At 44.0% G+C, this 16369-nt stretch overlaps 1 protein-coding gene and 1 long non-coding RNA gene across 8 annotated transcripts in view; one reads left to right on the plus strand and one right to left on the minus strand.

Annotated features, from left to right (window-relative positions):
- The window catches only part of PDE8A (phosphodiesterase 8A), a 155870-nt gene that overhangs the window by 114732 nt on the left and 24769 nt on the right, over positions 1–16369 (plus strand). For all 3 annotated transcript variants that reach the window (XM_050796136.1, XM_050796135.1, XM_050796137.1), the window contains exons 10-15: positions 422–473; positions 562–604; positions 9465–9542; positions 13842–13912; positions 14339–14503; positions 15903–15951. In XM_050796136.1, coding sequence (XP_050652093.1) covers positions 422–473; positions 562–604; positions 9465–9542; positions 13842–13912; positions 14339–14503; positions 15903–15951 — 458 coding nt within the window. The remainder of the gene's footprint in view (positions 1–421; positions 474–561; positions 605–9464; positions 9543–13841; positions 13913–14338; positions 14504–15902; positions 15952–16369) is intronic.
- The window catches only part of LOC126958092 (uncharacterized), a 53254-nt gene continuing 50785 nt past the window's right edge, over positions 13901–16369 (minus strand). For 3 of the 5 annotated variants that reach the window (XR_007727076.1, XR_007727077.1, XR_007727074.1), the window contains exon 5: positions 14498–15835. This is a non-coding gene — a long non-coding RNA (uncharacterized LOC126958092). Of the gene's footprint in view, positions 13999–14497; positions 15836–16369 lie in introns of those variants that run through there. The other 2 variants (XR_007727078.1, XR_007727075.1) reach the window with 2 other exon arrangements.

A 16369-nucleotide genomic window follows, 5' to 3' on the forward strand; every position in this document is an offset into this window, starting at 1 on the left:
GTGAACCTCAACTCCCAGTGTGGCCTGCGGCTGTGGCCACCAGTGACTGTGAGCAGATTGTTTGTTGGAACTTGAAGAAAAGCATCAATATAAAGGGTTGTGAAAATAAAACATGTTAAGGAACTAAAGCCTCTTGGTTGGTTAACATGCCGTTCATTTTAAAAAACATGTATATTTGATTGTTTCATGATTAATTGGGAAGAATTTTGTCATTTTTACTGAAGTCACTTGTACAGAGACACCAAAGGATGTTTGTTATCTCTTGTTTATTATTGGTGGCCTTGGTCACAGTAAGAAGAAATGTTCTCAGAGCATTTTGTGTATTACAAAAGGGAGGTGCCATTTCATAATGAAAAATTAACGACATATCCATCAAATTAGAGAGTCAGAAGAGAAATAATGCATTGTTTTTTACTTGCAGAAAAATTAGACACTATGTGTCCATTATCAGAGTGTGCAATGGCAACAATAAGGTACGTAAGGAGAGCCCCTGGGACCCCAGGAACACCCCAGCAAGATTTTCAGCAATCAGAACTAATGGCTTTTAAAATTCACTTTTAGGCTGAGAAAATACCCGAATGTGTTCAGTCTGACACTCATACAGGTAGGGTGCCCCATATTTATTCTTAGAGTTCGTTGAGTGTTTGGAGAAAAAAAATAAAAACAGATCTTTAACTAGCTTGCCTGGTGTAATGGTGGGATTTTCCTCAGCCTGTGGCAACATGTCTCTCCTTGACTCCCCAGGTTGGCTTATGAGTCAAAGGACTTGAGCACCTGTGAGCATTCTGACAGGTGCCCTGGGGCGGGTCTCTGAACCTGCAAGGGAAAGAACTGGTCAACTGAAATGCATGAACTCATGCGAAGTGTAGTTTTATAACCTCATTTATGCTTTAAGAGGGTTGGGTGATTATCACACAGTCCTTTAACAGGGACGTCTTCATCTGTCCTGACACTTATCACTGCCAGCCTACAGGGAGGTAACTGGGCCCCTCGCACTTGCCTCACCTCTGTGTTTCTTAACCATGCCTTGGACACCGTCTGCTCATCCCCATAGCTTTGTTACTGCAAATGCATTTCCCTGACTTGGAGTCACCTGTTTCCTTCAAATGTGTCATGGCTTCAGTAAGCCACTTCCTATTCTGGTCCTCACAGATGAAGGGGCTGGGCTGGGATGGTGAAGAGCCACTCCAGCTTCAGGCAGGAGGTGCTCCATCAAGTGGCTGCGTAGACACTTGGTGTGCCACCCTGCCTTGCCTGAGTAGTGTGCTCTGCTTGCCCAGCTGGTCTGTACGAGCCTCTAAGGAGAAGGCTTCCCTTCATGCTGTCGGTGATATGCTTTCTGCCTTACCAGAACAGTTCATTCTTTCACTTTAGGAACATTTACTACATATTTTTGTGAGCACTTAATGTGTACAAGATACCTGTGCTAAGTGCTTTAGGTACAGCTTATTTTAATGAAGCCTTAGAATAATTCAAGGAGGTAAGCATTTTTAGGTGAAATTCTCTTTACAGGTAAGGAAACTGAAAGTTTAAATAATCTGCCCAAAGATCTCCATCTAGGAAGTGGCAGAGCTAGCACCTGAATCCAGGAGGGCTAACACTAGGGCTCTGATGCACAGTTTTTACGGGTGCCTCAGGAGCAATCAGAGATTTAGTCTGAAAAGAAGAGAGACACATTGACACAAAGGAACAGAGCAAGCGATAAGAAGTGATCCGCAGGAATGAGAGAGGGCAGTGGGTGGTGTCCTAGGCAGGGAGATGTGGATTTGAATAAGAAAAGAAGTGTGAGCGGAAAAGCATTCCAGCAATAAAAACAGGCATAGAAGAGGGAAAGTACAGGGCATGTTCCAGAAAAAGGAAGTACTAAATTTTGACTGGTATAAAAGGTCAGTGGGGAAAGAGGTATTTGGGTCAGTAAGAATCCTGAAATGCTAGGTGGGAAGTTTCCATTTTCATCTATAGACAGTAGGAGTCTCTGAGGATTTGTGAGTCAGGGAGCAGCGTGATGATATCTGAGCTCTGAGAAGCTCTTAGAGGATGTATGTCAGATGACATGGAAGGAGACACCAGAGAGAATACCAGCACTGCCATAGTCGAGAGGAAAGAAAACAATGGCCAGGGAATAATAAGGTGACGACAGTAGGAAGAGAGAAGAGAGGCCAGATGTGATGATGGTGTGGGACTAGAGAGAGAAAAGCAAGTCCTTGAAAAGGTGGTTTCTGAGCCTGTAGATTCAAGGAGTAGCAGTAGGGCTGGGGAGGATGAATGTGTAGAGCTCTACCTGTGAGGTCCTGCTGGCAGTCAGGTGGGTTTGTTTATTCACCCCTTTGCCCATTTATTCTACAGATTTCTGTTGAGTACCTGCTGAGCACTGGCTTCTGTGTTCTGCAAAGAGGTTAGGACTAGAGATGAAAATGTTTCTCGCCAGCCAAGCATTAGCAAGTAGCACAGATGTGGATGTGATGGAAACCAGGGATGGGAAAGGGGAATGGAAACTTTGAGGTCGCAGTGGAAGAGAACAGCAAGAAAAGGAGAGGAGGGGTGAGGTGGATTCCTGGAGACCACCTACCTCCAGAGAAGGAGGAAACAGAAGCAGGAAAGAGGGGTTACAGAGAGTGGGGGAGTCTGGAGAGTGTTGCTGAAGCTCAAGGCAGGGAGAACGGGAAGCATCAAGACTGGTCAGGGCTGCAGCACACATAGGGAAGGAGGGGGATATGGAGCCAGAGATGGAATGCTTTGCATTCAAGAGCTTGTCTGTGACCTGCAGACATGCAGTTTCTGGAGAATGGCGAGGGCAGAAGCCAGATTGCAGGGGCTGGAGGCGTCAGAGTAGAAGCAGCACGTGTGGGCCTGTTATGGAGAGTCCTACACTGCAAGTTCACAGGGGGCTTTTACTTGGTTTTAAGCATTTGTTTTTTAACTCTTAAGAATAGTACCATATGGCCAGGCGTGGTGGGTCACACCTGTAATCCCACCACTTTGGGAGGCCAAGGCAGGTGGATCACCTGAGGTCAGGAGTTTGAGACCAGCCTGACCAACATGGAGAAACTCCATCTCTACTAAAAATACAAAATTAGCCAGGCGTGGTGGCGCATGCCTCTCATCCCAGCTACTCAGGAGGCTGAGGCAAGAGTATCACTTGAACCCGGGAGGCTGAGGTTATGGTGAGGCGAGATCGAGCCATTGTACTCTAGCCTGGGCAACAAGAGTGAAACTCCGTCCCAAAAAAAAAAAGAATAGTGCTGTAAAGTAGGTATGACTATTATTTATATTCCTTTATTACAGAGGAAGAAACTGAGGCTCAGAAAAGTTCAATGAGCCAGGTGTGGTGGCTCACACCTGTAATCCTAGCACTTTGGGAGGCCAAGGCGGGTGGATCACTTGAGCCTAGGAGTTTGAGACCAGCCCGGGAAACATGGTGAAAACCTGTTCCTACCAAACATACAAAAAATTAGCCGGGCGTGGTGACACGCGCCAGTGGTCTCAGCTACAGGGGAGGCTGAGGCACGAGAGTTGCTTGAACCTGGGAGGCAGAGGCTGCAGTGAGCCGAGATCGCGCCACTGCACTCCAGCCTGGGTGGCAGAGCAAGACTGTCTAAAAAAAGAAAAAAGTTCAAAGACAGCCTAGAGTTGGGCAGCCAGGATATGGCAGAGCTGGGACTGAGAGGCAGAGTCAGTGATGCAGTCAGAAGAAACGTTCGGCAGGGGGAGCATCTCCCAAACTGCATTTATATCGAGGCCATTTGGTCGTTTTACTTGATCAACGCTGACTTAGGAGTTTTACCCATCCCACCCAGATGAGCCACCTGCCCATCCTACCTCCCCCCTTAGCAGCATAAACAGTTTTATGTCCAAAGGTCTCAACTGGTCATCTTCACTTGAGAAGGCAGGGTGGAGCTATTATAGGCCATGGGCCAGCCAAAGTCCTTGGTTACACACAACAGAAATCAAATCTTAAGCAGAAAGGAGTTTTTTTGTTTTTTGTTTTTTGGAAGGAAATAGGGTTGCTTACAGATTGGACAAGAAAGCTCTAGAACTAGTTTTGGAAAAGGAGGCAGGAACCTGGGGAAGCTGAGCAACTGTCCCCACTGCCCTAGGCATGCCATAGGAGCACTGTGCTTAGGGGGCCCCTGCTGTCACTACTGAACTTTGAGCACCACTGGCCCTGTTGAGGTCTAGTTATGGGATGTTGCTGTTCTCACCACGGGTAGCATAGCTTCTTCACACCTCGCTTCCTTGCCTCACTCACTCAAAAGCAGACTCATTTGGCTGGGCCTGTGTCACCTACTCTATCACTAACTGGGTATGGAGCAATGGAGTCTCTGGCCTTCTCCCTTCCATAGTGAGAGGACTTAGTACTCCCTAGACATGGGAAGGAAGGTTCAGGATCTGAGCCTCCAAAAGAGTAATAAAATCCCAATACATGCTCCCTTTTCCATGGCCCATGTGTTTTCACGTGACACTGTCTCACTGAGGACACCAAATTGTAGTGACAATTGTCCAATCTATTGATTTGTTCTAGGTCAGGCGATGAGCCTGGCTGTAAGCATACTGAAATGAACATGAGTCTCACTCTCCGGTGGCAGGAGAAAATAATTTGAATATGCTGTGGTTTGTAGTACCACACTGGAGAAAAGCTGGGGGGGATGCTTCCCAGCAATAATGATGATGATGGTTGACCTGGTGTCTGGAGAGAAGTAGTGGTCATGCAGAGGACAAGGTGGGAGGAGCAGCACACATAAAGGCGTAGAGAGGCGAGGCTCGGGCAGGCCAGTTTGGATTCATCCTGTGAATCCAGGCAGAGGAAGGCCAAGTGAATCTGTATAAATAGGTAAATGGGAAAGAGTCAGGTCTTATAAAGATAGTCATGGAGAAAAGAGATTGAAGACAAAGTAACTCCTGAATCCTGCCTCAGGAGTCCAATCAGAGACTGGATTCAGGAGTTACTTAAGTATAATCAGTAGGATTTGGGAACCAGCTTACTGTGTGGGATAAAGAGAAGACTTGAGAATGACACCGAGATATCTAGCTTGGCCACTGGATAACATTAATTAAAATAACAAGTGCACATAAGATCATAAGAAAGAGCAGATTTGTACAGGGAGTGGACAGTAAGTTTAGATTTGAACTTACCACATCTGAAGTGATAAGCCAAAACTTTTGGCCCTGGGCCAACTCTCCTGGAGAGAGAAAGTGAGGCAGGAAGACTGAGTACCAAGAAAGGAGTCCAGCAATAAGAGACATGTGAATAATGACCAGAGGAGCACTGAGGAGCAGGATTAATTCATTCATTCATCATTCATCCAAACTCAGTGCACAACTGCTGTGCACCAGGCAACATCTATGTCTCTGCTTGCAAGATGTGTTTCTAGCTGGGGGTGAGGTAGACAGTAAGCAAACAAACATACAGTATATCATATGGTGTTAAGTTCTGTGGAGAAGAATGAAGCCAGGGGATTGGGCATTCAGGGGATGAGGAGGTGGTCAGGACAGGCCTTACCAGTAATGTGACAGGCTCTGGTTCTTGTTCAGGTTGTATGGAATGGAGCCCAGGCCTCATACTTTGCAGGTGTTCTCATGGGCTACCAGGGTTGGGGCCATTGTTAGAGGCCTCATAGATCATTTAAAATACTTGGGAGATTTGGTCTGCACCTGGAGAAAGTGAGCTTTCTTGGGAGGAAGAGGTAGTTAGTTACCAGAGGCCCATGTGCAGAGTCCTGTGGGCTTGGCAGTTTGGAGGTGGCCCTGTTGCAGAGTAAGTGCTCTGCAAATGCTTGTTGATAGTGCCTGAGGAAATGCTCTGACAGTCTGCTGTGGTCCTGGCAAAATGACTTTTGGGCAAGTCACATAAGATACTGGGACCTGGACTTCCTCATATCCAAACTGGAGCTCATACTTCCAGGCTGCAGGGCTAATGTGAGTTGGAGGAAGCTGCTGTTTTTGAGGGGTACTGATTGGTTACCCCCTCTCATCATCCCCACTGTTTTTCCAGGGTTCCCAGGATTTACCCAGCAGGTCAAGGAAATGCTATTAATTTTTCTCTATTGAAAGGATGGGCAGAGCTTATGGACCCTGTTTCACAGAACAGGAAGCCAGGAGCAGAGACATGAAGTTGCAGGTGATCCTGAGCCCAGGCCCTGGCTGTGGAGGCCTGTTTAGTGTTCTCTCCACTGGCAGGCCGGGTACCTCAGGATGAGTGTGTGTTTTCTGAGCACTCAGTAAGCAGGAGGCCCTGGGCGCAGCACACTTTCAGGAGTTGGTAGTCTCGTTGGGATGTAAGCCTTACACTTCATCTTCAACCTCTTGGTATTCCCTGAGGAGAGCTTCTGAGAACTGGGCACTGGGGTGACAGGGTGGAGACACGGTCCATCTCTACCCACTGGGCGAAAATTGCTAGAATCATCTATAACGTGCTACAGGGACTAGGGGAGGAGTGAGCTTAGCAGGACTTTTAGGAACAAGAGGATCTTGTATTTACATAAAGTAACTTTGAAACAGTCAAATAGAAATTAAAGCCTGCTTAGTCTCCCTCCATTTTTCCACAGTGCATCCTTCATACACACGTTGCTACTTGCTCCTCTCCAGCCACACTCCTCTATCTGCACAAGCAGTTTCCTCCTCCTGGAAATGCTGTCCTCCTCCTCCGTATCTTGGCTGCAGCTACAAGACTCCATCCATCTCCTTTCTGCCCCCACTCCCTTGAGAATCTGCCACTTCCCCCTCCAGACTCCTCCTGAACTTTAAAAGTATTACTGTAACTCTTGATTTACCCACCCTTTTCCCCACTGACCATCTCCTTTTGAGTTCATGGACCATAACTTACTCATTTTCACCTCCCTAATGCCTAGTTTAGGGCAGCACACATGGTGGGTGCCCAGTAAAGGTTTGTTGAGTGGAATAAAAGAGGTAAGAATGAAGGAACAAATAATCATAAGTTCCCAGCCCAGGCTATGTGGACATTACTCATCATGAAGCTCAGAGGAAGGAGACACACTTCTGGCTCCATGTGGTTGAGAAGAGGGGACATTTGAAGGAATGAACACTTGAAGAGGGTGCAGTGTCGTGTCTCAGACGAAAGGAGCCGATGTCAAGGCTGTTCGAGAGACGGAGCAGTTGTGCTGATGCAGCACATTCATGGGAAACACAGTGCAAGATGAAAGGCAGGCTGCTGTAGGCCAGCTTTACCTGTCCTTGAATGCCAGGAAGTTCTTTATCTCTGAAACGCTGAAGGATTTTGAGCAGGGGAGCCACAGAATCAGAGTGACTGATATAACAGAACTTTGATTTGTGCACAGCAGGAAGGTGCAAGTTTTTGGTGAAGCAGATGTGTATTTATTGAGCTTCTATATACATATGCTGCTTCTAGCAGATGGTAGCTACAGTGCTGGTCACCTAGGAAAGACAAGAAAAACTGTCCCTGCTCTCAAGTCATTCATGTTAGCAAGGAAGGCAAGACAATAAAGCAGGCTGTTACCCAGCACTGTTGGGGTGGTGTGGAGAGACTTTAAGGAAAGGTTTCCCAAAAGTTATGATACCTGAACTGCATCTTCAAAGAAGATCAGAGGTAACCAGTCGAAGAAGGTGGCATGGGAGAGGCACATTTCCAAGTCAGTGGTTTGTACCAAATCATAGAGGTTTGGGAGGCAAATTAACAAATCATAAATAGTTCAAGGTGGATAGAGATAGGGGGCGTAGACCTCATAGGACTCTGGGTGCCACACTGAGGAGTTTGAATCTTATCCTAAAGACAAGGATGAGCCATTGAAGTGTTTTGATTGAGAGATTTGGTTGGATTTTTGTTTTACAACGATCACTTGGCAGCCTGCAGAGAATAAGTTGAAGGGGGAAAGGTTGGTGTTTTGGAGCCAATCTGGGAGGCCATTGTTATAATCCAGAGAGGATGACAAATGTCTGAGCTCGGACAAGGACAGAGCTGGGGATAGACTCGAGGTGTTTAGGAGGTAGAATCCTTAGATTTGGCTGACCCATTGAAGGGGGAGGAAAGGAGAGGGGGAGAAGTGATGGATGACTTCTGTCCACCTTATGGTAGATGCTGTTCAGTGACCTGGGTTAAAGAGCAGATTTGGAAAAAGATAAGGACTTCATGGTGGATAATGAATTCATTTGCAGTGCCTGAGGAGTGTCTAGATAAGGTGGTAAATGGTAAGTTAAGATGTAAGTCTGGAGCTCAGGAGAGAGGCCTGGGGTAAGATGGCAATATAGGAGTTAATTAAAACCATAGGAAGGAATGAGATCTCCCAAGGAGGTTTTGTTGACTGAGAAGGACTAAGGACAGAACCTTTGAAAAACCACCTTTGGAAACACCAGGGTTACTGAGGAAGAGGAAATCATGAAAGAAACTAGAAAGGAGTAGTAAGAAGTGGAAGGAAAACCAGGAGAGTGTGGACTCTGCAAACAGGAGTGTCCAGAAAGGGATCAGTTGTGTCTAGTACCACAATCAAGTCAGGTCAGGTAAGGATTGAGTTGTAGCCTTCAGACTTAGCAAAAAAGGAGGTCATTGGTGACCTTGACATGTTCACTCTTTAGTGCCCACAGAGAAGAGGATTTAGTTTAATTGGGCAAAGAAGCAAAGAGCAGGTGAAAAGGCTTCTCGATGGTGCAGAGGAAGTGCTAAGGGCCTGCATTCAGATCCTGTCCATGAGCAGGGAGAGAAGTTCTGGGTGAGGAAGCCAAGACAAGGCAGAGAAGCTACTCCATGGCTGTGGGAAGAGCCGAGCTCAGCGCCCACCCTGCTGTGCACTCATCTGCAGAGCAGCTCCCAGTTTCCTTGTCTGTGAAATGGGGATGTATGGTACCCAGCAGGTGCACAGAGAAGGGGTCAGGAAGGTAAGTCAGAGTTGCTTTGTCAGTGATTGCTGTGGGGGTCAGGATTAGAGAAGAGTCAAAGACAGTCCCCCATTTGAAGCCTAGGAGAGTAGTGTGTCCTTCGTAGAGAAGAGGGGGTGAAAGGGAGGAAGATGAACTATCATTTGAAATATACCCCAAACAGTGTTTACCGTACTACCCTAGGAAAGAGAAGAATGTTTTCCCTGGGATATTGTAGTCCTTATTTTGTAGAGAAAATGAAAGATTTTTTTTCTTTGGGGCAAGATGAGTGGGGATCAAAATTTTCCCATCATTTTATTCAATTATATAGAAATACAATAGGAGAAATTCCCCTGAGGTCATTTCTATCAGTTGTCACTTTATGTCCTGGAACTCTGTAATTACATAATCTGGAGCTGTAAAGCCCTTGTTTATCTGTGCACCTGGTGGGACATTTTGAGAAACTCTACCCCCGTAAAACTGGTTGTTCATAGTCTTCATCTCTATACTGTGTTTACTTTTGTGGCATTTAAAACATGTTTAATTCTTAAAGTTGAAAGTTTTTTTTAAATTTTAGATTGGTAACCTTCCTTAATATGTTGTTTAAATCAAAAGTGATTTATCATTTGTTTCTACAGATAATCAGACAGGCAAACATAAAGACAGAAGAAAAGGCTCACTAGACGTCAAAGCTGTTGCCTCCCGTACAACTGAAGGTGAGTGACCAAGACAAGAGAAAAAAAATGTGATCAAATCACTGTTGAACACATGGAGCCCTGCTGTGCCTTGCCCAGTCTCATCCTGTCTACCTCCAATTCTCGGGAGAAGAGGGAACCCTCTGGAAACTAGTGTTCCATTTTTCCCTCTGTGGACTCCTGCCAATGGGCTCCATTCTGAGCCTTTTAATGGAATCAGAAAATAAAGAAAAGGAAAAGATACATTCCCATATATTCTATAGTTGCATTTCTAAACTGTAACAGCAGAAGATGTCAATTCATCTGCTATAATTGTTTGCATTTGATAATTCTTAAAGATCTATCCCATCGTGGTTTGCAGTTTGCCATGGAAACTTGTAGAGAGAGGTGAGCTCGATTTTGGAATTGTGAAAGAACCTTATTCAGCAAATATTATTTAAGTTCTAATTGAAATATACTTTTTAAAAAGAATATGTAGGTGCATGGCCTGAATGACCTAATTTTTAAAATGTAATCAACATTGCTTATACAGAGTGTAGATGCAGGTATTACTGCTAGCTGTATACATTCTTTGGCCCAAAAATGAATACAGAAGGATACAGAGCTGTTTGTACTGGTTCGAAAGACAAACTTTTCCAAGGTGATACCAGCTAAGATTACACAGTAGGGATCAAATGCCACCCTGTCATCCCTCACAGATTTGTTATAAGGCCCAGATGACATGCTGTGTACTCCTTGCACTGGAAAGACCATACAGATTACAACCCTGCTTTGAGGGCAGGATTGGGGTGGTGCCAGTGAGGAAGCAGTATGGGGTTATGGGAAGGACTGTAAACTTTGGTGTCAGAATGACCTCAGTTCAAGTCCCAGCTTCATCTACTCTGTGTAGCCTTGAGGGTGGACTTCTGTGTTTCCATTGCCTTATCTGTAAAGTGGGGATAATTTACTGTCTACAGAGGATTGTGTGAGGATTAAATGAGTGTGTGTGGTGCCTGGTGAGTAAGGGTAGGGACTCAGTTAGTGTTAGCCGACATCGTCATCTTCATTGTAGCTGTTGTGATTCCAGTCCCAGACTCTCTGCAGTCTTGGAGCAGCACAGAGCAGGGCTGAGGTCCCTGCCCAGAACAGCCTTCACTCACCACATGCTAATGTTTGTTGATCCTTTGAATTCCTTGGTATATTTCTATGTTTTAATAAACATTTTTTCTTGTAACTTTTTATTTTTATGATTTTTGAGTTATAATTTACATACAATGAAATTCACTTGTTTCATCTCAATGAGTTTTGACAATTCTATGTGCTCATGTAATCACCACCCAAAATAGATATGGAAAAGCCACACACACAAACACATTAACCATGCAAAATCATTAACCATGCAGAAGCAACCACTGATTGCTAGCACCATAAATTAATTTGGCGTCTCCTTGTGCCTCATAGAATTGGAATCGTACAGTATGGCTTGTTTGTGTCTAGCTTCTTGAACTTTCATGTTTTCAAGGTTCTTCCATGTTAGGTATGTCATAGTTCCTTCCTTCTTATTGCTCAGTAATATTCCCTTATAGGAATATACTACAATTTGTGTACACATCTTCTTATAGATGGACAGTTGTTTTGTTTCCATTTTGAGGCTGCTAAGAATGAGGCTGCCATGAACATTTTTGTACAAGTCTTCTTTTGTGGATGTATATGCTCATCTTCTCCCTAGAAGTGGGATTGCTAGGCCTTAGAGCAGCTGCAAATGGTGCTCTCCAGTTTTATTCTCCAATAATAGCTCCAACATATTGCACCATGTTACTCTCCTCACTCATCTGTGAGAGTTCCAGTTGTTCCATGTTTTCCCACACTTGGTAATACCAGAATTTAAAATGTTAGCCATTCCAGTGGTTTTAATTTTAATTTTCCTTATGACTGAAGTTGGGCACCTTTTTATTGGCCATTTGGATAATCCTTTTCTGAAGTGCTGTTCAAGTCTTTTGCCCATATTGATAATTGGGTTGTATATCTTTTTCTTGTTGGTTTGTAGGGATTCTGTATATAGTCTAGGTATGGAATATCTGTGTATCACAAATATATTTTTTTTAGTCTGTGGTTTGCCTTCTCCCCTCTAAATCGTATCTTTTGATTCTTAATCAAAGAACAGAGGTTCTTAATCTTAAGGAAATTCATTTTATCAGGTTTTATATTATTACTAGTGCTTTTTGTGTCCTATTTAAGAAATCGTTCTTCATCCCAAGATCATGAAAATATTCTCCCTTGTTTTCTTCTAGGAGTTTTATTGTTTTATCTTTTGTTTTAGGTCTTTGATCCATTTTAAATTTTTATATCTGGTGAGGGTAGAGATCAAGGATGACTGCCCCTGACCCTGGGGAAATCCAACTGGTCTATCACCATATTGAATAAACATCTTTTGCAGTAGCACCATTATTATAAATCAGGTTACTACGAATATGTGATCTGTTCCTGGACTCTATTCTGTCCCACTCTTCTGTTTGTCTGTGCTTACACCAATATCACAATCAGCTACTTATATAGTAAGTGTTGATATCTGATACCTGGTAGTAAGTAGTTGTTCTTCTTCAGTGTCTTGGCTGTTCTAGATCCTTTGCATTTCCATGTCACACTTAGAATGAGCTTCTTAGTTTATACACACACCCTCCTGGGATTTGTTTTCAGAGTGCCTTAAATTTGTAGATCAATTCGGGGAAAATTGAAATCTCAGTAATACTGAGTCTTTCAAATCATGAACATGCGATGTCTCCATTTATTTAGGCTGTCTTTGTTTTCTCTCAGCAGTGTTTTACATTTTCATTGTAGAAGTCATACTAATCTTTAATTAGATTTATTCTTAGGTATTGATGGTTTCTTACGCTATTGTAATGGTGTTACTTGTTTAAATTTCCAATTGCTTATTGTATATAGTCATAGAAATACAATTGATTTTTGAATATTGACTTTGTATATCCAAGAGCTTGGGCAAACCTACAAACTCACTGTAAAAGAAGAGGAGTGCATTTATAGATTCTTCAGGGCTTTCTGTATACACAGTCATGACAATCTTTATACTTTTTTTCTTACCTTATTGCTCTGTTTGATTTTTTTCTAATTCCTTTATTTTTTAATTGACAAGAATTATGTATATTTATCATGTACATGATGTTTTGACCTATCTGTACATTGTGGAATGGCTAAATTAGGCTAATTAACATACTTATTACCTCATACACTTTCATTTTTTTTTGTGGTGAGAGAACACAAAATCTACATTTAGCAATTTTCTAGAATACGTTGTTATTAATTGTAGTTACCATGTTGTACAATAGATCTCTGTTGTTTGTTACAAGCATATGTCAATTATTTTTAAATGAAAACAAGTCCTTTTATGACAGTGAGAAAATAGCAGTTTTTATTTTTGTTTTAATGACATTGTTGGATAAAATGGAAGGTTGGCAATCCTATAATCACCAAAATTTTAAGAAGTTTAGTTGGGCCCCCAAATTTAAAACATTTGAGACCTTGTGAATTGGTTAACCTTGGACGGTGTCTCTCCTTGGGCCTCAGTTTCTTCATTGGTAAAATGAGGTTGATACATCAGTCTCTGGGACAGCCCCTGGTCCTGTAACGTCTTTGGAAAGCAGCATTTAGCCTGATGGGATTGTTCGTGGAGATACCCAGGACTGGACGTTAATGTTTTTCCTGCCTATATTGTCTGGGCTTCTCCTCATCACAAAGGAACCATATCTTGACAGGAACAACAAAAATTAACAAACTTTACAGCCTAAGAATTGCTGCCTGCCTCATTTAAGATATTTACCTAATCAGTCTAGATTAAACCTAATAGTGGGAAGCACCAGAGGGTACCTTGAAAAATTTAACCAGAAATTTGTGTATTTTAGTTGTTGGTGAATTGAATGTATTGCTCCTGCCATATATGAAACAAAGAGCATTGTGTGGCATTGTCTTCCAGAACATTTTTACTCCTAGAGAATGGCAAGCTAAATAATTATAAAGGCTTATTGTCATAGACACAAAAAGAGGCTGTTTGACTTTGGCTTGCTAGATTGTTTCCTCTGTTTTCTCTCTGGCCTGTGACGTCAGAGGTTCAGTCCATGGGGTCATATGTGCATCCTAGTGCCTAGAACTGAAGGAAACAGAATTGGTTATGCCAGAACCCCAGGATTGTTAGGATGGGAACGAAGCTCAGTAAACTCAGTTCTATCCTGCCCCTTCATCATGCAGCCGAGCACACTGAGCCCTCTGCTGTCAAGACAGGTGCCCAGGGCTGTGCACACCCTGATTTGTGCATCCCTTTCTCCACAGTTTCCAGCCAGAGACGACACTCTTCTATGGCCCGGATACATTCCATGACGATTGAGGCGCCCATCACCAAGGTGAAGCAGTTTGTGGTCTGTCTCCATTGAGCACACATACTCCTTGTTCTCCCCAAGGATCATTTCCAGTGAGAAGAAACAGGGACCTGCAGTAATGAGAATGCTGTCATAGTTGTATGGGGCTAGTAGCCTCCTCTGAAGAGAGAGGATGTGTGATGTCAGCATTTTAACTAGTCTTAAGTTGGTATTAATTACTATGGCCAGATTGAGTCCTGTTGGGTTTTGTTTTGTTTTGTTTTTGCTGTTGTATTTTAGAGATGGGCTCTCTCATTTCTGTTGCCCAGGCTAGTCTCAAACTCCAGGGCTCAAGTAATTCTCCCACCTCAGCCTCCTGAGTAGCTGGAATTATAGGCATACACCACCATGCCTGACCCTCTCATTGTTTTTTAGGTTATGAAACTCAAGTATTTTCTTTCCATAATGTAGGTAATCAATATTATCAATGCTGCCCAGGAAAGTAGTCCCATGCCTGTGACCGAAGCCCTAGACCGTGTGCTGGAAATTCTAAGAACCACTGAGTTATATTCACCACAGTTTGGTGCTAAGGATGATGATCCCCATGCCAATGACCTTGTTGGGGGCTTAATGTCCGTAAGTATATTTGACTAGACTCCTGGCTAGAGCCTGTCTGTTCTTGGTGGTTTTCTCAGAGGTTACTCATTTAAACAGATCTCTTTGAAGAGACAGGCAGGGCACTGTAGGGTTCAGTCAAGACCTAAACTCTCCTCCATTGCCTGGGTTCTTCTATTCTCTGGCCAAGCACCCACCTGCTGCCTGCCTCCTAGGGAGAGCTTAGCTTGGAGCAGAGCAGGGAGGAATGTAATCCTGACAGTCTGCTGAGCCAGTTCTCCAGTGTTGCTTAGGGCTTCTACAGTAATTTATCTAAATAAAGCTTGTTTAGTTGTATTAAAGAGCTTGAAAACTGGGACAGTGCAGAATAGAAAGACTGTCTTTCTCCCGCCATATGTATTTAAAATGATGCCGGGGGTGTGACAGTTTGGCCTTCAAAGCATCCCACACACATTTGGATGACTGTAGGAAAGAGGAGTTTGGGAATCTTTCACTAGAAGGGGGCTTTGTGCCATAGACTCTTGAGGGGTCCTGGATGCCTCCTTCAGGATGTCTGGTGTAGAGCTCTCACAAGAGAGGGACAACTTTGTGCAGCACAGATTACTCAATTGCTGTCTGTCAGCTTTTGTCTTGGTCAGAAGCAAAATCCACCTCCTTCCCAATTCATGCTTTCTGAATTCACTGGATTTTATAAAAATAACGTTCCAGGCAGAAATCTAGAAGGTAGAGTGTTTCCAATGCTGATAATACCTAACTGTGGTCTTGCCTCTTTGAAACAGAGGCTCCTCCAGACTGTAGGTGAGAGATGAAAATATGAGGGATGGGGTAGGATAGTGTTCTGGAGGCGAGTAGATGAGAATAGCCACAGGACTGGAGAAAAGGGGCTGCTAAGAGTCCGGGTTTGGGCCAGGTGGTCTGGAAGCACTGGTGAGGAGCCCAGGAGAGTCACCGGCGGGAATGAGGTCCCTTAGAAGGTGAGAGAGGAGCTAATGTTCCCAGGAGAACCTTGTGTCCTCAGAGTGAAGAGAGTGGCAGGAAAATGGAGGAGAAGGACTGAGGGCAGAGCAGAGTTGTTCCTAAGAAACCAAATGGTCCTGGAGGGCAAGCAAGAATGCTGGGCTTAAGGACCACCCACCCCTCAAAAGATGCAAGCTCACCTCCCGGGCGCTGACCCTGGTCCTGAGTTTAGCTTCCAACAGGGCCAGGACCATCCTTCCCAGCATTAGCCTGTTGTGTTCTCCAATAAGTGACTGAGGCCAGTAGTTGATCACAGGGGTGGACCCGCTGGGCCCCGGGCAGCCTTGAGTGGATTGGTGGAGAGGGCTGCCCTGAGCTGTCCTGTGGGGGGACCACCTGGAGTTTCCAGGAAGGAAAGAACAGTTGTGACTTTTCTTTTTCTTGTTTCCTTGATTTTTATCAGGATGGTTTGCGAAGACTATCAGGGAATGAATATGTTCTTTCAACAAAAAGTAAGTTTTTCCTTTTTAATTTTTTAGATCACTATAATACTGCAGTTTAGCTTAAGTGATGAAAATAACTTTTTCAGATAAAAGTTTTTAAATAATTTTTCACCTCATTAAGAAGTTTCTTGGTATATCATAAAGTCTCAGAAACAAAGCAGCTGTCCCTGAGGCAGTACTATCCTCCCTAAGAAACAGTTAATCCTGGCTGGGAGCGGTGGCTCACACCTGTAATCCCAGCACTTTGGGAAGCCGAGACAGGCAGATCACGAGGTCAGGATTTCGAGACCAGCCTGGCCAACATGGCGAAACCCTATCTCTACTAAAAATACAAAAAATTAGCCAGGCATGGTGGCAGGTGCCTGTAATCCCAGCTACTCAGGAGGCTGAGGCAGGAGAATCACTTGAACCCGGGAGGCAGAGGTTG

Source organism: Macaca thibetana, chromosome 7 (assembly GCF_024542745.1).
Source record: "Macaca thibetana thibetana isolate TM-01 chromosome 7, ASM2454274v1, whole genome shotgun sequence".
Taxonomy (NCBI): domain Eukaryota; kingdom Metazoa; phylum Chordata; class Mammalia; order Primates; family Cercopithecidae; genus Macaca; species Macaca thibetana.